This window comes from Polypterus senegalus, chromosome 12 (assembly GCF_016835505.1).
Source record: "Polypterus senegalus isolate Bchr_013 chromosome 12, ASM1683550v1, whole genome shotgun sequence".
Taxonomy (NCBI): Eukaryota; Metazoa; Chordata; class Cladistia; order Polypteriformes; family Polypteridae; genus Polypterus; species Polypterus senegalus.
In genome coordinates, this window is record NC_053165.1 from 87,684,929 (window position 1) to 87,706,753 (window position 21,825).

The 21,825-nt window shown below is 40.2% G+C and overlaps 1 protein-coding gene across 2 annotated transcripts in view; it reads left to right on the forward strand.

Annotated features, from left to right (window-relative positions):
• Positions 1–3,145: 3,145 nt before the first annotated feature.
• The window catches only part of bnc1 (basonuclin 1), a 172,076-nt gene continuing 153,396 nt past the window's right edge, over positions 3,146–21,825 (forward strand). The window contains exons 1-2 of one of the 2 annotated variants that reach the window (XM_039772782.1): positions 3,146–3,329; positions 3,464–3,621. In XM_039772782.1, the coding sequence (XP_039628716.1) occupies positions 3,517–3,621 (105 nt within the window). In that variant the 5' untranslated portion in view covers positions 3,146–3,329; positions 3,464–3,516. Of the gene's footprint in view, positions 3,380–3,463; positions 3,622–21,825 lie in introns of both variants that reach the window. The other variant, XM_039772781.1, reaches the window with a different exon arrangement.

The window sequence follows — 21,825 nt, forward strand, 5'->3', positions numbered from 1 at the left end:
TGGTGGACAGTAGGACTTTATGGGTCTTCAAATCCCAGCACTGGATTTTCAATGTTTTGTTTAACTTTAAGATAGGAAAGGGACTGTTCCACGAATGTATATTAAGTACAATAAACACTAAAGACATATGCAAAGGACAATAAAAGTACAAAAAATTAACAACCATAACTCACTGTGGGGAAGCATCCAGGTGATAAAAAATGAGTGGAACTTACCGTTGTTTGAAAAGCGTCCAAAATACCACCCCTCAGTTCTCCTGTATTGCAGCAATTGTTTGTTTATTAGATAGAGAATTACCACATAGCAAAAATTTTACCAGTATTCCAAATGTGTCATTTTTTTAGTGCATTTTCAATGAAGATTGTTATGTACCAATGGGGATTTGGTAAGACTCCAAACTGCTGGTCTGGAAGCAGTTCACAGTTTGTTATTCCATTCCAGAAACTGTCACTCTCATCTAAATGCAACGCCAAATGCTGCCAAATACTTTTGTCTTCATTGAAGTCACTTACAAAATTATTCTGGGCAAGCCACGGTAGATACCCTGTTTGAAAATCCAGACTTCTGCTTATTTCTGTAACATATTTTCTTCAATTGAATGGAAATATGCTGTAAGTGATTTCAGTCAGGTTTACTTACGATCAAATCTTTGCTACGTGTGACTGCTTTGATTTTATCCTTGTTTTGCATAATTGATTCAAATATCTGCACCCACATCTTGAAGTAATCTTCTCTTCCAGGTGTCTTGTGTAGCCAGTATATGCATGTGTGCTGTTCTGCCTGTTTGCAAGTAATAACTGACTATTATGTTTCTTTATGAGTGTAAACATTCTTCACACTTTTACTCCAAATAATCCATTTTAATGTAGGTGGGGAGTGTGGTGCCCTGAGTTTAGGCATAAAGATAGATAAAAGTTTATTTGTCCCCAGTGGGAAATTTGGCTCTTTAAAGAAGCTCTTTCAATAGATAGATAGATAGATAGATAGATAGATAGATAGATAGATAGATAGATAGATAGATAGATAGACACACACACACACCACACCAGAATGACTAATAAGGAAAGACATTTCTAAACAGAAAGAAAGGAGCACTTCTGACTTGGCAGTCCCAGTCCCAGTGAGGCGCTATACAGGCATTTTGCTGTTGGTATAAAGGAGCCCTCGTAACGTTTTCTGACACATTGCTGATGATAGATTCATTCGCTAAAAGACTGCAATTGCAGTGTGTCAGAAAGAGGATGTGCAGCATTGTTTATTATGGCACTCATTCTCTCCTTTGCTACTACCTCCAGGGGGCCCAGGGTGTGTCCCATAACTCAGCCTACCCTTAGGCTCCACATTAAAGGAACACAGTCTCCTAAAGAAGAAGAGCCTGCTCTATCTAACTCATCTCCTCTGTCTAACCCAGCTTTTTTTCAACCTTTAAGTATATGCGACCTGTGTTTTCGTAACAGTTTTAATCGTGCCCCCTCCAACATTTTTTTTAAAAGTTGATGCATATTTTATTATACCTACTTAACTTTTATTGACATTTATCTTACTCTATATTTATTGTTCTAGTATCAGAATGTAGTTTAAGTTAATTTGTTTTGGTTTCAACAGATGTTTTTTTCATATTTTTGATTCTTGTTTTCTTTTTTTCACATCTTCGTGCCCCACTTTTTGTTACTTCGCGCCCCCCTAGGGGGGCCCGCCCCACAGGTTGAGAACCACTGGCCTTATCCCATAAGTGAAGAATAATCTGAGAATTTCTGCAAGTGACCAGACCTAGTGTTATATTTATAGTCGGAAGTGTACGGAGTGAAGAGACAAGGAGACAGGACTATTCCAGTGCTGCTCACACAGTCCTTGAGTTTTACACACTGCCTGACAGATAGTCCAGTATCAAGGACACCACAGGCTCATCCAGCTGCATATCCCTAAATTTACCCCTTAACATGGATGACTTGGATGGTATAGAAATCGCTGGAGAAATCAAAAAAACATAATCTTCACAGTGTTGCTAGCTTTGTCCAGATCAGAATAAGCCTTGTGAAGCAAATAAATAATTGCATCCTACACTCCACTCTTTGTTCGATAGGCAAATTGCAGTGGGTCCTGGTGGTCTACCACAAGAGGACTTATATAGTCCAGGACCAGCCTGTTGAAAGTCTTCATTATGTGAGATGTCAATGCCACTGATCTGTAGTCATTAGGTGATGAGGTGCCTGCCTTTATTGGAACAGGAACAATGCAAGATAAAGATTAAATCTGTAGGTGGCCAGATCAATCCCTACCTCATTTTTATTGTGTGACCCACAGCATGTCATTCAGACTGACTGTGCCGCATTGGAAAAAATATATACACATTAAATTTATTGTAATGAATATTGTTCTTATAATGTGGGGGGCTGGCGCCCTGCCTGGGGTTTGTTTCCTGCCTTGCGCCCTGTGTTGGCTGGGATTGGCTCCAGCAGACCTCCGTGACCCTGTAGTTAAGATATAGCAGGTTGGATAATGGATGGATGGAGATTGTTCTTATAAGTCACCTTGCATAAGGATATCAGCCCAATATATAACTGTTATTTTTGCATGTATAGAATTAAAACCCTTCCGTCCATCCATCTGTCCATACATCCATTTTCAAAACCCACACTGTACATTACACAAATGTGTGTATAATAAATGTATGTGTAGTTAGAAACACCAGACGATATACAGTATAAATATGCACAAGGATTGAGAAGAAGTCATTAAGGCAGTGAATGAAGAGCAAGCAAAGCTGAAACAAGATGATTTTTGTGCTTTTTTTTCTGGAAATTTATCCACATATTGCAAAAGTCTCCTGAGGTGGGCTGCGATTAGGTGTTGAAGAAGAGAATAAACATTTTCTGAGGGAAAAACTGCAGGACATAGAGCAAAACAAATGGATGATTTAAAGAGAGGTGCTGAAGTGGTTAGGCTTTCCATTCTCAGCTTGGTCACTGTCTGATGAGCCGTTATGTTATTCGGATATTCTCTGGATACTTAATTCTTGTCAGATTAAATGGGGACAACTCCTTGACTGCCACTAGGAGGGGCTGGCGCCCTGTTTTTACACTCCGTTACCCAGTATCGGAAAAAGGCACGCAGAGATCGATTAACTGCACCCAGTTATCTGGCGCGTGCGCGATATTCACAGTCGTAAGTGTTCGCAATATTACTTGTCACCGTTTTTGAGACTCAAGCCAGGTGCACTGCATGGCAGTTCTGACACTTATCGAATTATTTGGATCGCCAGCAACGCGAGAGTTTGCCCCGAATTTTGGAGTCGCATTTGCGCTGCCACGCGCATTTAATCCCTCCAGGTGTGTGGGGACCGACGGGATTGGTGACAATTAGTTTGGCGGGGTTGAGGGTGAGGCAATACGAGTGTCCCACGGTCGGCTAAATTTCATTACTTAATCACGAATACACTGAACACATTGTCCTTTACTTTTAGCATCCTGTTGCACCACGTCGCGTGCTTCCCGTTTACCCGGGGCGAAACGACGAATGGAGGAGGCGGCGGACGTCGAGAATGACGAGGAGAAGGAAGAACAGGAGGAGGAGGAGGAGGCCGTCAAGGCGACACCACAAGACGCCGCTCAGAAGAAGACGGTGCGGTAACCTTATAGAAACAACTTTACCGTCTTGTTCGAACTCGTGTTATTTTTGAACGCTTTACCCATTTTCAATTTGTTTTAAACAATGTTAGACGTGTTAAGCGACTCTCGTTGCTTCGTCATTTCCACGGGGTGTGACGCAGCACATCGCCAACTCCAATGGCGAGGTCGCTTGTGTGGCCGATAAAAGCGACGGCTCTTGTTCAGAAAGTGGACGCCATTTGGTTGTTTCACAATAATTAAGATTACGTATATCGGTTTCACATTTCTGTTATCATTTTAGCACTAAAATAGTGATTTTAATATCAGGGACCTATTTTATTGACCATAATGTTAGTGTTTGGCCAAAGGGAAGGCCATCTCAAGTGCCAGGGATCGGGGGACACGTCGCGTCGTACAAAGCCGATTATGGTTTCCAGAATGTCAAGAGGCGGCATGTCCTTTATCAGGAAGAGGGGATAAATTCAAGGGAAGAGTGACACTGTTGCTTTTTAGAATGTAGTCACTGTTCGCTTATTCCACCTGCCCATGCCAGCGGCGTTCTGAAACTTAAGGAGCAGGGGATGGGGTGCCGAGCGAGGAATCGGACTTACTTTTAAACTGTGATAAAGACAAGGGCGCTCTTTTGAAAAAGGAGGAGTTTACCGTTGTTCAGATTACGGGAATGTTACACGCTACCGTAGAAAGCGACAATCCAAATCTTTTATTGAGGTCAGTCGATTTGGGTGGTGGTTCGTCAGTTTTTTTCGGGCCTTGGCTTCCCATTTAATTACGCGGATAGTCCTACATCAAGGTTACATCAAATTGTCGGGGCCGCCTTTTAGGATTTAGCTGCAGATAGTTGTGTTTTCACGTGGGATTTAGCGCCAATCGAAGGTGGGTGGCTTCCGCGCGGGGGTTTCGCGCCAGTCGAATAGAGTCACGAGGTTTCCCGCCAGTCAGAGAGACTGATGGGGTTCCCCCCCGTGATGCTTGGCGCGAGCCGTACATGCAGAACGGAGGGTTTCTCTGTTAACGATCAGGGGCTTGAGGGATTAGGGTTGCCAACCGACCTGTAAAGTTCGGAATCGTCCTGCAATCTGAAAGTAAAAGGCGTGCCCCGTATCTAACGGGTACCCAGTTTGTTCCGTGTTTTCGTACACGTCGCACTTTAAAAGTCTTGCGCGAATCCCCCAAGAGAATACTTAAAACGCTCATGTATTTTCTGTCAGTGAAGCCATACGCATTGTGTCATCACGCCGGACTATCCCTTATTTCTCCATGTTAAAGGTGACAACCCTACCTGAGATGGAAGCACAAAACTCCACAAGTGTTAGTAGTAGGTGTCCGTTTTATTTGGATTCCATTCTTATAAAAAACGGAAATGTCTTTAGAAAATAACACAGGGCTATTCAAAATGAAAGACAGAAACACATCCCGCACATCACTGGACAGAGGAAAGTTCAAAGTTCGGTTCAACGGTCCTTGAGGTTGCCTGCACTCAACATGAGCTCCATGTTTAGTACGGCAAACATCAAAACGGTAGACCAATTCTTGCCATACACAAGTTAACTGGTCCCTAGTTACTGAATTCACAGCTTCCTCGCTCGATTCAGTGTCACAAATTTTGAAGATTAACGGGGCATAGGTGGAACAAACACTCTTTCTTTAATGTACCCACATGGATAAAAGTCGCAGGGGGTAAGGTCACTATTCAATGTATTTGGGATAGTTTGACCTGTAACAAAATTTAGCATCGTCATTTTTTTTAAGGTAGTTGACTGTATCAGCCCCCCTGCACAGTTTAAAAAAAAAAAAAGTGCCAAAAAACTGAAACAAAACTTTCAAAAGTCCAAAGGACTCATTCATTTTGCATTGCTAGTAACTTCCACTTTTCGTTCAGACTCAACGATTCATTTTTGAGTTATGGTGACCTCAGATCTGCATGTTAACACCGACATCAATCCGAAAACATGGATGCCTAAAATGTGTAATTCTGTAAAACTCAAATTCTCTCTCTGTCACAGTCTTTTTCTCTTTGTGTGTGTGTTGTGTAAATTATATAATATTTTGCAGAAGTTAGCACTGCTGCCTCATAGCTCTAGATGTCTACTTTGAAATCTTGACCCCATCCTTATAGCTTTTGAGTTTGCTCATTCTCTGTGTTGTCAATATTGTATTGTATTATTGTCAGCTGTTCTGAGGAGACATGCAAGTAAGAATTTCATTGCACTACAGTGTGTACACATGACAATAAACTTGACTTGAATGCGCTTGCTGTTGCACTATTGGGATTTTAGTGCATTTGTATGGAGGGTACGGCAAGCTTTATCTTCTTAATGAAAGAAGCATTTCTTGTGTGTGTGTCTGGTATCCTTGAGCAGAAGAGACATGCTTTTGCTTTTTCCCAGGTCACAAACAAGGCTATTTGTAGTACGTCCCATTCTTGAAATATTGATGTCAATGTCTGCTGATTTAGTGTCCATTTGTGTGGCTGTGGGTGCCTGCTTAATGTATCTGGCAGTTTTTTGTTTTGTACAAGGTAGGCTGCATTATAATAAATGAACAAATGTGCCCTGCGTGTTTTTTTTCTTTTTTGGACAAAAATGATTAACATCTCCTGTCAAGTCTCGATGCTGGGTGAAAAATACATTATTAGTACTTTACCAGAAATAAGACACATACTGATGAAAATCTGAATGAAAAAATGATTCTTCTGACGTCCCAAAGCCATGCTTGTTAGATTAATTGGTGATTCCAGTTTGGCCTGGCATGAATTAATGTGGGTGAGTGTGTCTGGTGAACTGTTACCCTATAATCAGACTGCTTTGTGTCCTGTGACCTGTAATGGCCACATTGGCTCTCTGAAAGCCTAAAATTTGGGTAAGCATATGCCCAGTGCTGGTGTAAGGTTATTTTTCTCCCTGGGCCAAGCTTATTAATGCTCCAACCGACTGTTTGGTAGCTAACGCGTGCCGCTGGGTTTTTCACCCCTTTATGATCTGCACCCTAGGCAAATACCTCATTTGCCTTAATGGTGACGCTGGCCCTGCATATGTCTAACAATATTAAGATAAGCAGTCTATGGCATGTTTGTTTTTAATAATGTATAATTTTCACTTAAACCATGGAATCTTTTCTGTCTCTATTTCCCAACTGTGGCGGACAGCTGGGGCCCTTGCCTGGCCGGGACACCTCAATGATGGAAGGACCAGCAGAGAGACAATACCTCCCCCAGGACACGAGAGGGCAGCCCAACTGGATTTGGAGCGTGGCCACCAACAGGGGGCACCTGGACAGTTTTGGAGCACTAGACTGCAGCACTTCCGCCACACCCAGAAGTGAGTCCAGGAGAGGATCTGGGTGCACCTGGAGTGCTTCCATGTGCCCAATGCCGCACTTCCGCCACACCAGGAAGTGCTGCCGGATGATCGTCGGGGAGCACCTGGAGCGCTCCCAGGTGAAGTCTAAAGAGGCCTTCTCACTCCATTCAGGGAGCCAGAGTCGGGAGGTTGAGGAGAATGCCTGCTAGGAGAGGAGTGGAGATGGCAGAAGAAAAATAAAGAGAGAAAAAGTGACTGAGCAATATTAGTTGGTGACTTGTTGCACGGTGTGCTGGAAGAGGAAAAAGAAATAAACAGTGTGCTTTTGGACTTGTGTGTCTCTGAGTCTGTCTGTGTCAGGGTTGACTTCCACACTACTAAACTCTCATCTTGTTAAATTAATATGTCAGAATGGAGTATCAATTGAAACTCTGCTTTTTCCAGAGCAATCCCTTTTTTGAGTGAAAATAGTATAGCAGAAATCATTAACTAAATGATTTTGAATGCGGTTTTTCATGCATTATGTGTGTTTTTTTATGCTTCAAGCACTGCTAAGCTAAGTGTTTCACTTAAGCTGGGTTGATATGGCAACTTTGTAGTTTAAAGTACACTTATTGCCAGCCTTAATGTCTTTGCATACTGGCAGTGGTTAATTTATAGTATCAATAAGGTGCCGCTAAGGTAAAACTTAGTTGTTGGTTTGACTCACGGTGACCTGTGACAAAGTAAAAGGTACCTAGGTTTGGTAAGGCCCTTGGGTGTTAGGCAGTAAACTTTCAGTTTTGGTCACTGGGGAGAAATACAAACATTAACTTGCCATGTGTAAAGCAAATGCTGGTGTTTTCTAACACCCCACACCTTGCCCTGGCAACCGTTGGCATCCCACAGGCACTCGTTTACGAGCTTTGCAACAGGAATAGAAAAGCAGCCTCATAGATTTGGGGAATATTAAACTCCAAAGTCACCATGATCCACTTTATTTATAGCGTTGCCCCAGAAGTGATTGACACCAGGTTAGAGCGTTAAAAACATAGTTTGCTTTTCTTTTCATAGTCCATGGAACATGGATATAGGAGGGAGAAAATGAGGACTCTCTGCCAGACTGGCATGTTTGTGTAGATAAAAATTATCATAGATTAAAATAAGCACATTAGTTATCCCTTTAGTTTTCAGAGTGGGTATCTAACCAGTTAGTCATGTCCACTAAGTGCAAAAAGATGTTTTTTGTGCCTTTTATACTTTTTCCCGTTTATTCCATTCTTTATGAAATTAGCTTTTTTTTTTTCTTCCGCAAATTTTATTTTATAGGAAAAAGAAACTTTATATCCTCACGGTCACCATGTCGAACTTTAAGAAGAACAGTACAGTTTATGGAATCTGTGTCTCAAGGTAGATCTCGAACAACAAGTGACCTTGTTGGCATCTCGTCTATTCTGTTTCTCATCTCGGTACTCAAATGTGGCACTTGGTGCCACTGCCCACCTACCAAGTGGTTTTGCCTGCTTAAGTTAAAGTCATCTCTGATGGAGGATCGCAGGAATCGTCGGGTAGAAGGGTCCTTTCATCGAATTGGCTGGCCCAGCGCTATCCCAGCTGTGGAATGGCCAATTGAGGGAGGCAGTTTGATGGCTGAGGTATCCAGGACTCTGAACAAATCCAAATCATATTATGTGATATCATCTACTGTTAACTGCGGTGGGCTGGCGCCCTGCCCAGGGTTTGTTTCCTACCTTGTGCCCTGTGTTGGCTGGGATTGGCTCCAGCAGACCCTCGTGACCCTGTAGTTAGGATATAGCAGGTTGGATAATGGATGGGTGGATCTATTGTTAAATTCTGCTCTGTACTTGTAATATTTTTATTTTACTGTTATACTGCATTGAGGATTACTTGTGTTTTGTTCTGTGTATTGTATCGTATTGACCCCCTTCTCTTTGACACCCACTGCACGCCCAGCCTACCTGGAAAGGGGTCTTTCTTTGAACTGCCAAGGTTTCTTCCATTTTTTTGGCAGTTTTTCCTTGTCTTCTTAGAGAGTCACGGCTGGTGGGCTGTCAAAGCCCATTGCGGCACTTCTTGTGTGATTTTGGGCTACTATACAAAAAATCAATTGTATTATATTTCAATGAGCAACTGAGGTGAAAATACTGTAACAAATTAACATATATATGGCTCCTCAGGTGTCTATAGAACAAAAAAAAACAAAATATGTAGCACTTTTATATATTCATCACCATCCCAAGACACTTTCCAAGCATAGCACAACTGTTTATACTGTATATCTTTGTTTAGCTGGACCATAAGCAGGTTCAGTGACTTAGCTGACTGTATCCCCGCAATGTTTTTTGGCATATTTTCTTCAGTGCCTCTCACTATGCTGATCATTGTGAAATGAGAGTTTTCTGGGCATCCTTCAATATTTTGATCACTGAAGAGCATATCCTAGATGCCTATTGTGTTGATCAATGGATCTGACTCTGCGTCACCACATTGGTCACTGAGAGTGAGTGGCAGCTTGCCTCCTTGGGAGACTGTGTCTCAATGTTGGCCATAGGTACAGTAGCTGTTGCACAGTTGTTTGTCTTAACAGTTAAGACAGAAGAATCATACCTAGTAAAATTATTTTTCACTTCCCCTTTTTTTTTTTAAATGTCTGCTTTAGTTCTCTTTCAGTTGTTCATACAAACTACTGTTAAAGCACACTGATAATCTATATAATGTAATTAAAGGGAGCATCACTGTAACCTTGGCATTTATACCATTTCATAACAACTTAAACAGTGCTGATTGTGGATTTTCATTTTAAATTTTGTAGGTTCCATGAACACAACTTAATGACTTTCTTGCAGATAATCGTTGGTGCAATATTTTGCCGGTGGTTTGCAGTTATGAGGGAAACATCTCTCCTGTTTTTGACAGTGCAGACAAATGTGCATGTGCTTATACAATTTTTTATTGAATGAGTTGGTGACAATAAATTCCATACTGCTACTTTGTCAAGTGAACCTTGTTGGCATCTCGGTGAACCACTGAGGAGCAATATGTGAAAAGGCTCTTATAAACACAGGCATTAGCTATGTCAAAGTAGTTAATGCTTGTGGGGATTTCAGTGAACACATCTGGCATTGGCCGTGGGTGTTGCCTCTGGTAGCTTTCTACTCCGTACCAGCCACTGCTAGGGAGCTGTCTTGATTTTGATTAATATAGTCCTCATGTCATGGGATAGCAATGTTGAAACTGTGGCATAAACATGAAATACCAAAAAGTTTAGAGATTACGATTTAGCGTCTAGGGAGGATTGGTTTCTGGCCTCTTTTCTTTTTTTTTTATATTTTTAGCGAGAGTTTCTCCTGCAAGGTTAAGGTCTCTGGTATTAAGCACAGAGAGTCCTGTAATGTTACTTGCTTGATCTGGAGATGTTGGTAGCATTGTACAGCTTCTGCTGAAGATGAAAACCATGTTTTGACTTGGCACCTGGAATAAATAACAGGCACTGTAGTTTCAAAAGATATTTTACATATTTGGGAGACTCACTGATTCAGTGATTAAAGTTGGCTGAAATCCCTGCTAAGCGTCTTATTAAGCAATAAGGTAATTAGCTGATTCCACTGGCTATTTGTAAAGACTTATGAAGGGAAATGGAACAATGGAAATAACAAGACAGATATTGGGTTAGTGTGAATGTACAAGTGAATAAAATATATTTTTAGTTATGATTTTATCAGGTACCTCAACAGCTGAAATATGTTTAACCTTTTTTCCACTTTTCTTGCAGATACCCTTGCTCTAATGCTGTTCACAGAGAAAGTACTGTGTCAAAACTTCAACTTCCATAAGTTTTAAGAATCTCTGAACACTATTTGGTCACTATTTGAGTGATACAAATGTTTTGTGTGTCTATGGACATGATAGCCTGAAAACCACTTGTTCAGTTTGAATGAAACTTGGTACAAGTTACTTTGGTGGGCTGGTACCCTGCGCCCTATGTTGGTTGGGATTAGCTCCAGCAGACCCCCGTGATCCTGTAGTTAGGATATAGCGGGTTGGGTAATGGATGGATGGATGGTACAAGTTTTTGGCGTCTAGAAAAAAAAATCTTACGGATTTTTTTCACTTCACTCGCCAACCCCCACCTGTACTATGCACTGTTGTGAGGAGGGGGGCTAACCGCATCTCAAGGAGACATGGTCGCTCCACCGAAACCCCGTCTTAAGCGGTGATACAATGGGAAACAATCCTCTTTGCTTGATTAGCTGCTGGCTTGCTGATGCTGCCGTGCCATGTGATCTGCATCTCGCGCAGCGCTTCAAACATTGAAAAGCCTGCACAGCAGTGGTCCTTTTGTCTCACTACCTTGTTTCTCTTCTCCCCCAGACATCCTCAAACACTTTTCCATCCCTTTTCACTGTTCCGTTATTTTACCGAGTAATATTTTCCTTTGTTTGCGTTAATGCAATCTTTACTATCATTTTTTTGAGCCTTTCGAATTTTCCTACTTCCATTATCTCTAACCTGCTCTGCATGTGTATCACGCCAACGTTTTTGAATTCTTTACAGCATTCTACTTTGTCTTTTTCCAGTGCGGTTTTTGGCGCACCCTCTCAGGTCCCAGGGGAAAATAAAGACCCAGTACAGTAATCACTCGCTACTTCGCGGTTCACTTTTCGCGGATTCACGACTTCGCGGGTTTTTAAATATAGCAGTAATATTTCTAAGTCTAAGAACAACAAAACAAGTTCGGTGACCTTAAGTGCGTTGTAACACGGGCTGTGATTGGTACATGGGAGGGAGATGACAAATCACAGCTTCCCGCTTTCTAATCGGGCCGTGATTGGTGCCAAGGTCCCACAGCACCTCCCCTTGTCTCTCTGTTGCGGCCATTTGGCTTCAAGCTTTCTTGCTGAGCGGTTTACTTTACACTGTATTGTGTGTGATTTTTTTTTTTGTTGTTTCTTTGTGTTGAACTTCGCTTCAATTTTCACCCCCTGCAATGGCTCCCAAACGTGCTCCTTCTTCCAAAGCTGGTGCTGAGCCTAAACGCCAACGAAGAATGATGACGATCGCTGAGAAGGTGAAACTTGTGGATATGTTGAAGGAAGGGAGAACGTTCGCGGCTGTGGCTGCAGACTGGCTAAGGATCTGCAAGAGCGGTCACAGGAATGGGACAACGATATGGTTCGATTGGTCCAATTTTGCAACAAGGTCGACAACCTTGACCGCCTACAAGCTGCTCTTCGACCCGAAAAAGAAGCAGCGGCAGCAACTGCCGATCACAATGTTATTGCAGCCTCGCAAAAAAGAGCCAGTTCCTACTACTACTACGGATACACCTTCGGAAACCGTGGAAGAGGTGCCCCAGGAAATGGCACCGCCGTCTAAAGAGATGTAAAATACAGTCATCGGCTGCGCAGTAAAAGTCCTCATCACCTTCATCGTCATCATTTTTACGGCACAGCATATTCATCACCATCATCACGTCATATATTGGTACGTGTACTTCGCTATACAGTAACTTTAAACTTATCTACCGATTTCATATTGCTTAACAGTTGTCCCTGTTATTAATAGAGTAAAGGGTGGGTTGTAAACAGTACAGGAAGGGATTAAAAATGTCCAAATACACGTTAAATAATTAAATAAATATGGTGTCCCTACTTCGCGGAAATTCAGTTATTGCGGCCATCCTTGGAACCTATCTCCCGCGATAGACGAGGGATTACTGTAAATGCTAAAAGCTGTGAACCTTCTCTGCTGCTGTTTGTGTAGTGCTCTATAGTGAGTGCAATTGCTGAGCGTTGTTCACATGTACAGTAGATTTAAATACACATTCAAACTTTACGTAATGACTACACATACTGTAAAGGCACACATTTCTTGAAACAGACAGGAAAGCAAAGTAGTTTGAAACCGATTGTCATAAACAGAGCCCAGCAATATCTGTCCTTGTATTAACCGTTGAACAGTTGACGAGAGGAAGTCAAACTCTAGCTGTAGCAGTCCTAGAGAAAGTGACCAGTATGCTCTCGACTGTTTGATTGACAGAATGTGTGTGATTGGCTGCATTTCACATTGGATGCTGAGCCACTACCCGGCTCCACTATCAAGTTTGAGTTGTTATAGCACCTTTTAATATGAAAGAAGTACACTTGGTTTACGTTCAGTAATGCGTAATTGTGTACACATTTGATATATAATTTGCACATTTTGATAATTTAAATTCCTAAATTTACTGTTTTCTTTAAAAAAAAAGTCTGGGGGTATTTTACTGTTTACATTTTTTCTGTACATTGGTCCATCTTAGATTTTTCCATGGGCATATTGGAGAGTGCTGCTGCTTCATAGGTTCCAGCATCCTGGCCTCAAATCCTGTGCCTCATTGTTTTCTCTATGGGGTTTGCTTGTTCTCCCTGTGTTAGTGTGGATTTTCCTCCTTTATTCCCAAAGCTGCTGCTACTGTTTAGGTTAATTGGTGATTTCAAATCTGCCCTGGGTTTAGATGATAGAATGTCCTGGGCGGTTTCCTGTGTTGTAGCTGATCAGTTGACCTATACCTGTCTTATAGTTATACATTTATGGTTTTCTACATAAATCTGTGCTAATCATGGAAAAAAAAGTTTTGTTTTTTTTAATGGAAAGAAGTTCTCAATGGTCACAAAAGTAGACAAGATTACTGCAATGCCTTCCTCATAAATTATATGGCCTAAAGCTGTCAACACATCGTCAGTTGCCATATGTGCTGTGGAACACTGTAACAGGAATAGTCTTCATAGACCCAAAATGCTATTTGAAAATACAGAACGATGTCATCAAAAGGGCAGTATAAGACGGTATATAAGAAGTGAGAGAGCCGCCCCACCAGGCAGTTGGTATTAAATACTAGTTAAGGTAGACCAGAGAGGCCGTAAGGTCCTTTTTGTATAATTCAGTAGTTTTAATTTTTTTTTTTTTTTGAGCACTTTATTTAATAAAACTCTTAATTGTGTGTTTTTGTCCCCTTTTGTTGGCTATTAGGGTTTGGTGAAATATGAAGGCATGTATTTGTGCGTATGTACTGTATGTGTTTAGCGCTTGAAAAGGTAGCCCCAAGCACAATAAAGAGCCTCTCCCTGGTTTTAGCATCAGCACACATACAGTACAGGCCAAAAGTTTGGACACACCTCCTCATTCAATGTGTTTTCTTTATTTTCATGACCATTTACATTGGTAGATTCTCACTGAAGGCATCAAAACTATGAATGAACACATGTGGAGTTATGTACTTAACAAAAAAAGGTGAAATAACTGAAAACATGTTTTATACTCTAGTTTCTTCAAAATGGCCATCCTTTGCTCTGATTACTGCTTTGCACACTCTTGGCATTCTCTCGATGAGCTTCAACAGGTAGTCACCTGAAATGGTTTTCACTTCACAGGTGTGCCTTCTCAGGGTTATTTAGTGGAATTTCTTGCTTTATCAATGGGGTTGGGACCAGCAGTTGTGTTGTGCAGAAGTCAGGTTAGTTGGACAATCATTTATTTTTCAACAGGACAATGACCCCAAACACACCTCCAGGCTGTGTAAGGGCTATTTGACCAAGAAGGAGAGTGTTGGAGTGCTGGAAATGGTCATGAAAATAAAGAAAACACATTGAATGAGGAGGTGTGTCCAAACTTTTGGCCTGTACTGTAGGTTGAGGTTGCAGGAACTGCCAATTTTATGTTTTGTTATTTTTGGTATTTGTGTGCTTGCTGGAAAGAAGACATTATGTTTTCATTTAGATAGCATGTTTCAGTTGTGGAGCTGTGTGCTTGTACAGGATTCATCATAATGACACACGATTCTTAAAACATTATCCTGTTGCAAGTATGCTTGTGAAAAGCACAGTTTAGCAATTGGTGAAAAAGTGCTTAACTACTGGTGCTGTGGCAAATGTGCCAGTGCTAAGGAGCCCTTCCATATGCGCCCCTGAGGTTGTTATCAACACTGCGGACTCTGGACTGAAGTCCTCATAAGACCAGGTGGTGATTATCACAGCAGACTGGTGTGCAAAGAAGGTTATGGTAGCAGGTGATTTATAGCCTTCTTTTTTATGTGCCTCTCCTAATATGTATGTATGTATGTATGTGCGTGTGGGTTGTATATATTGTACTTTGGCTGTATTAGGTTTGCTAAGGTTCTTAGCATTGTTCAAGTTACATTAAAGTATGTTAAGATAATGCTGGCTGTTTGTGATTTATTTAAAAAATTAATTAGATAGTGACTGCAAAACAAGATGCAGGTTAACTCTGAATTTTAGCGGCTATAAATTTAGTTACTATGTGATGTCTAGTCCTGAACTCTGTGTGGAAATTCCAGGATTTTTGGTCCCTAGGGGAAAGAAAGGGAAATAAATTAGAGTTGTTGTTAAAACTCTTGAACAGATGTGATAACAAAATTTTAAGGTCATAGTTGAGATAGTGACTGAATCAAGATAAGTGCCATGTGCTGTATCAAAACTTCTTTACAGCACCCTATTGAAGGAGGAAACAAATGGATGGGTTGAATGTATGCTTTGTGGTAAATGTCAGTCAGTCGGTCATTCTCCAACCCGCTATATCTTAACACAGGGTCACGGGGGTCTGCTGGAGTCAATCTCAGCCAGCATAGGGCACAAGGCAGGCGCAAACCCCGGGCAGGGCGCCAGCCCACCGCAGGGCACTTGTGGTAAATGCTTAAGTGAAATTCATTAAAATGAATTATTCACCAGTATGTATGATTTTCTGTCTCCAGTACAGGGTGTGATAAGTATTTTTTAATTCAGTTTTGATCCACATAAGTACCTGTTTAGGAATTATGAATACATTCTTTTTCTGGATTTAAATAATTTTATACTAGCAGAATAAGTGGGTCCATCGCAGAGCCCACTCGCTGACATACACTTATACAGAGACTGGTCATCTTTGGGAGTCTCCAGTTAACCTTCCTCACACACACACACACACACAACTGCCAGGATGTTGGACAAAAACCATCAAAGACACAAAGAGAATAAAAATATTTGAACCTTTGATAGGTGAGGCATTGTGTCCGCATATTCAAAACTTATTCAAGAAATGGTGCAGCATTTTATGTCTGAGACATTAAAGTATTTTAAATGATGTTTTTTCTTCTTACAAAGGGGCTGTATGAATGAGTTTGTAAAGCGATCAACACGGGCATTTTCTCAGCCCGCTTATTCCAAAATAGAGCAGCTGGGAGCCAAAGCCATCCTGTCAGTATCAAGCATAAGGTAGAAGCCTACCCTAGTTGGGGTGCAGAGTTCATCACAAAGTACATTAAACCAACAGTTTCTCCAGCCAGGTCAGTTTCATGTCCTCGGACAACACGAACTGCACTTAAGGATATGGGAAGAGCCTGGACTAACCAGTGAAAATCCAAAGGGAGACTGTGCAAACTCCACACAGGCTATGACTTGATTGGCAGCTGAACTCTTCACTTTGGATGAAATCACTAGATGAACATTTTTATTTTTTAAATGTTGCTGCTCATTATGGGATGGTGGTTATTTAATTTGATCTACGTTCATAAAGTGGAATCTCCACATATAACAAAAAATAGAATTTGAAACTGTTTCAACTCAGAGCAGCCATTTGTTATTCTGACTGACTGACTGAAAACAGTATGTTTTATGCAGCATGGTGCTATACGGAATATTCAAATGCAAATCAAAGCAGCAAAATGCAGTATTACTACTCATCTTCATCACTGTTTTTTTTTTTCTTTCTAAGAGGATTGGCATTGAATGGGAGCTGTGAAGGAGCCAGCCTTTTCTTTTTAATTTTCCTATTTGTTGCACAGTAAGTAAGCACCACTGTATGCTTTTAGTGGTGAAATGGTAACAGAAGAATGGTTAGTATCATGCCTCTATTCCATCCATCCATTTTCCAACCCACTGAATCCGAATACAGGGTCACGGGGGTCTGCTGGAGCCAATCCCAGCCAACACAGGGCACAAGGCAGGAACCAATCCTGGGCAGGGTGCCAACCCACTGCAGGACACACACAAACACACTCTAGGGCCAATTTAGAATCACCAATCCCACCTAACCTGCATGTCTTTGGATTGTGGGAGGAAACTGGAGCGCCCGGAGGAAACCCACGCAGACACGGGGAGAACATGCAAACTCCACGCAGGGAGGACCCGGGAAGCGAACCCGGGTCTCCTAACTGCAAGGCAGCAGCGCTACCACTGCGCCACCGTGCCGCCCTTGCCTCTATTCCAACAAATAAAAAAGCATGATGTGAATTAAGTAAAAATGTTATTACTGTTAGTGTGTGTGACGTGAAATCTGAGTTGGTGAAGCTCCTTTAAAAAAATTGTCAATACCAACATACAACATAAATGATCACTCTCCAGTACCCCCTAAACACAGCATTTTAGTAAAACCTCAATTAGACGTGTTCATCAGGTTTAACGTAGAAAGAAAGCTCTTAAGGTCAAGATGTTAAGTTAATTTGTCTTCTGGTTTGTGGGTAAGTATTTTTAAGAAATCTTGTAGCATAGCTTAATCAAGTTCATGGTCACAAAACGGCAGTAACCTATTCCGGCAATACACACACACACACTGCCTACAATGAACCAATCTTGAATTGTTAATCTACGTATTGTGCATGTGCTTAAGGATGTGAAAGAAAAACTGGAGAACCCAAAATAAAACCCATGCAATCTCCACACTTAAAAACAACTGGGTGTCGAGTTAGAACTACCTGTCTACCTCAAGCTCAACTCTATAGTAGTAAGTATGTACTCCTCTAATCAGAGATATTTTAAAACGTGCAGGTCAGAGCTCTTTTTCTGTGTTTATATAGTACTCTGTTCAGTTAGTTATAGATTATATCAGTCTTGAACTTCTAACAAATTCCAAAACAAATATTTGAAAGTTTTGAGAGAACTGCCGGGAAAGGCACAAGGTCCTCATAACTTTGTAGTGATCCTGAATTTGTTAGTATTTTAAATCTGCAATTCATTTATTTCCACTCGCACTGCATACTGATTCTCAAATTCCAGTTGGAAGTGAGGCATTGGTAACGACTTCATATAAAGTATAAGATGCAGAAGCTTTCTGAATGCGTTTATTGACTTCTTTACTATATATGGTGCTGCATGCAAGAATAGAGATATAACCTGTACATTGCTTTGTTACAATGCAGTATTCCTCTACATTCACTAATCTACTGGCGTGGCAGTGGCCTTTTCTACTTTTTTGATGTATTTTATATCAATAAGTAATATTATACTTTTAAACATAAACATGTTTTACATTGTACTACAATATTCTGCTTTGGAGGAAAACCAAAGACTGCCTGTTCTCCAAGGGCTGCAGCCTAGTGGAGATGAAGCGGCTCTCTGAGCTTCTAAAACATTAATGCAGCAGCTGGATTATGAATGCCACCACAGGCATTGCGCTTGAGTATATTGATTTTCTTTCCGCTGTTCCAAAAAAGAAAAAAAAGTGGAGTCTCATATGACCAAGAGATGCTGAGTTTCTGTTTTATTAAGAGGTTTCTCTTCGCCTATGTTTGTTTATCATTCTCTGTTAATTTCTTCGGGGGATACGCAGAGGGTTGAATGCTGTTAGCTATGTAGCCACTGGCAAATAACATTTACCATTTGGAGCAAAATCAAATTAGTTATCGCTAGCAGTTAAAACCTACCACCTCCTTCTTTTAACCCACTTTTTTAATGTTGAATGTCCAAGCCTAGCATGTAAACACTCTTCCAGGGCAAGATAAAGTAATGAGCAAATCGGTGACACTTCTAATGATATTTCACCACTCTAATTGGTTGCTTCTGACCTTACAGAACTGCAGGTGTGCCACATGATGCCTGTTGGTGTGAATTTCAGTTTTTAATATCTAATAAAGGTGGCCAGGGCCATATGGTGGCATAAAGGGTACCAGGGGGCTGGATTAAATTCCAACCTTGCTACAGTGCTATATGTGTGCAGTTCTCTTTGTCTGAATGGGGTTTCTATGGGTATTCCAGTTTTCTCCCAAATACTGTACTAATCTTGCTTAATTTTGTTGTTTTTATAGTGTACCTTTTGAAATGTAATTGTTGCTTGGCATCTGTTATGAAAATATCACATCTGTAGCAAACAATATGGAATGTTACAAAACTAACTAGTACAGCAGACATACGTCAATGAACAAAACCTGCATACATTCTCAGACCGACTTGATGCAATTCATGGTGGCCTGTGCTGGCATTCCAGGGATCACGCAATTCCGGCTTGGGCACCAGTCCATCACAGGGTACACACCTGCAAATAGATCAATTTGGAGTTGCGAGTTCAACTTGAATGAACATTTTTTGAAGATCAATGTGGGAGAAAAACCTGCACAGATGAATAGCGAATAAGCAAACTGTAAATGAACAACAACGTGGAATTTGAATCAAGGACGATGGGACTTCAAAACAGTAGTACTAAGCACTGCACCACCGTGCCGCATATAAAACAAATAGGCAGCATTTCATTATAATTGGATTGGTAGGGCTGTGCAGATCTGTTTTTTTGGTCCTGCATAACCAGACATGTAGAAGCCTTATGCACTATATTAACGTGTTAACTTTGGTATTTTTATAAACTACAGACAATAGGTGTTACCTCTTCATTTTTATTAAAGTGAAATTCTGTAGGCTTATTGTTCTGTGACCATAAAAATACTAAAATATTTATCTTAAAATACATGCTTTTTAACTAATAAAATATGTACAAAAAACATTAATCCATAATATATAATGAAATGAAATGCTTTCCATAATTACAAGCTGTCATATTGTTTTGTTTCTTCTGTAATGTACTTGCTCGAAACAAAGCTTAATTTAAAAAAAAAAAATACATTCTCAAACATCAATTCCATGAATTGATATTGGCAGTTAAACACTGATTAAATGTAAATATATATACACTTATGGTTTGGGACTATTTATTCATTAATTCCACTGCAGCGTTTTTGCTGTTTAAAATGCATTTGCAATATTTAAACAGGTTATTTTTTTTATTTCTAGAGCGTACCAGCTACACATTCCTGATTTTTAAGGTTTAATTATAAATATGGATTACTTTTTTAATTATGCAGTACTTGTTTCTTACCAAAACGTCTGCTGTATGATGCACACAAACGAATACTGTAATAAACAGAGTACAAACATTAGTCGCAAATCTGTTAAGTGTTCAGCCCACCTGCTTAACAAGTTTACAAGTAAAATAGACACATTTTGCTTTTAAGGCTAACATGGCTATTGTTTACTAAGCAGCAACTTAAAATTCCTGTTTCTTTTGTTTTTCTAATTGAAAATGTGAGCCACTGTACTTAACTGAAGCTCGCTCACTCACTGTATAAACTCAGACAGGCCGTTTCCATTATAGGACAACATAAAAAGGTGTGAATTCATTAAAGTACCTTTTCTTCCAAAATACTGTAAAGCTTAGAAAAGCAGATGCTGAAAAAATTATTTTTTGTAATTGGTTAATTTACCGATCACCGACTGAGTCTTTTGAGAGTGGAAATCAGCTGATTTATGTCAATGGGCAATTGATCAGAGCACCACTAATCAGTCAGGCAATATCAAGCGAAGGTGAGATTCATTTTATGCATGTACAGTGGCTTGGTGTAGTTGAGTGTTCACTGAGGTGGACTGGGTTGGTTTCTGTCTTTTGTCTAATGAGATTCTGCATTGGTATCGTTGGCCCTGAATTTGACAAAATGGGTTAAATTAAGGAATAATAACCACATCATTTATTTATATAGCACATTTACAGGATGAAGAAAAAGAAAAAAGGGCAAATCATATAAAAAATAGAATTGGAGAATACTAATTGACATAAAATAAAAGTAAGGTCTGATGGCCAGGGAGGACAGAAAAAACAAAAAAAAATTCCAGCAGCTGGAGAAAAAAAAAAAAATCTATAGGGGTTCCGAAGCCATGAGACCGTCCAGCCCCCTCTAAGCATTCTACCTGACATAAATGATCTCAATCAGTCCTCATGGTATTCAGGGTTCATATGGAAGAACTTGATGATGATGGTCATGTGGACTTCTGGCCTTTAATCCATCAATGTAGGGACATCACGGTGCTTTGTGTTCTGTTTTTGCAGTTATGTCAAATGCATATATAGTAAAATATAGTAACTTTTATAATAACTACAATAATATAATAGTAATAGTTATATAATAATATCATAATATAATATTTATATAATGTAATAAATATAATTAGTAATATAATACTGTGCACATATACAGTCATATGAAAAAGTTTGGGAACCCCTCTTAATTCTTTGGATTTTTGTTTATCATTGGCTGAGCTTTCAAAGTAGCAACTTCCTTTTAATAGATGACATGCCTTATGGAAACAGTAGGATTTCAGCAGTGACATTAAGTTTATTGGATTAACAGAATATATGCAATATGCATCATAACAAAATAAGATAGGTGCATAAATTTGGGCATCCCAACAGAGATATGACATCAATACTTAGTTGAGCCTCCTTCTGCTCCTTTGAGCCTCAAGATGCTGTCCTCTTATAGCCTTTGATGAGTGTCTGAATTCTAGATGGAGTATTTTGTCCATTCTTCATACAAAATCTCTCCAGTTCAGTTAAATTTGATGGCTGCCAAGCATGGACCGCCTGCTTCAAATCATTCCATAGAATTTTTGATGATATTCAAGTCATGGGACTGTGACGGCCATTCCAGAACATTGTACTTCTCCCTCTGCATGAATCCCTTTGTAGATTTCAAATTGTGTTTTGGGTCATTGTCTTGTTGTAATATCCAACCCTGCTTAACTTCAACTTTGTGACTGATGTTTGAACATTATCCTGAAGAATTTGTTGATATTGGGTTGAATTCATCTGACCCTTGAGTTTAACAA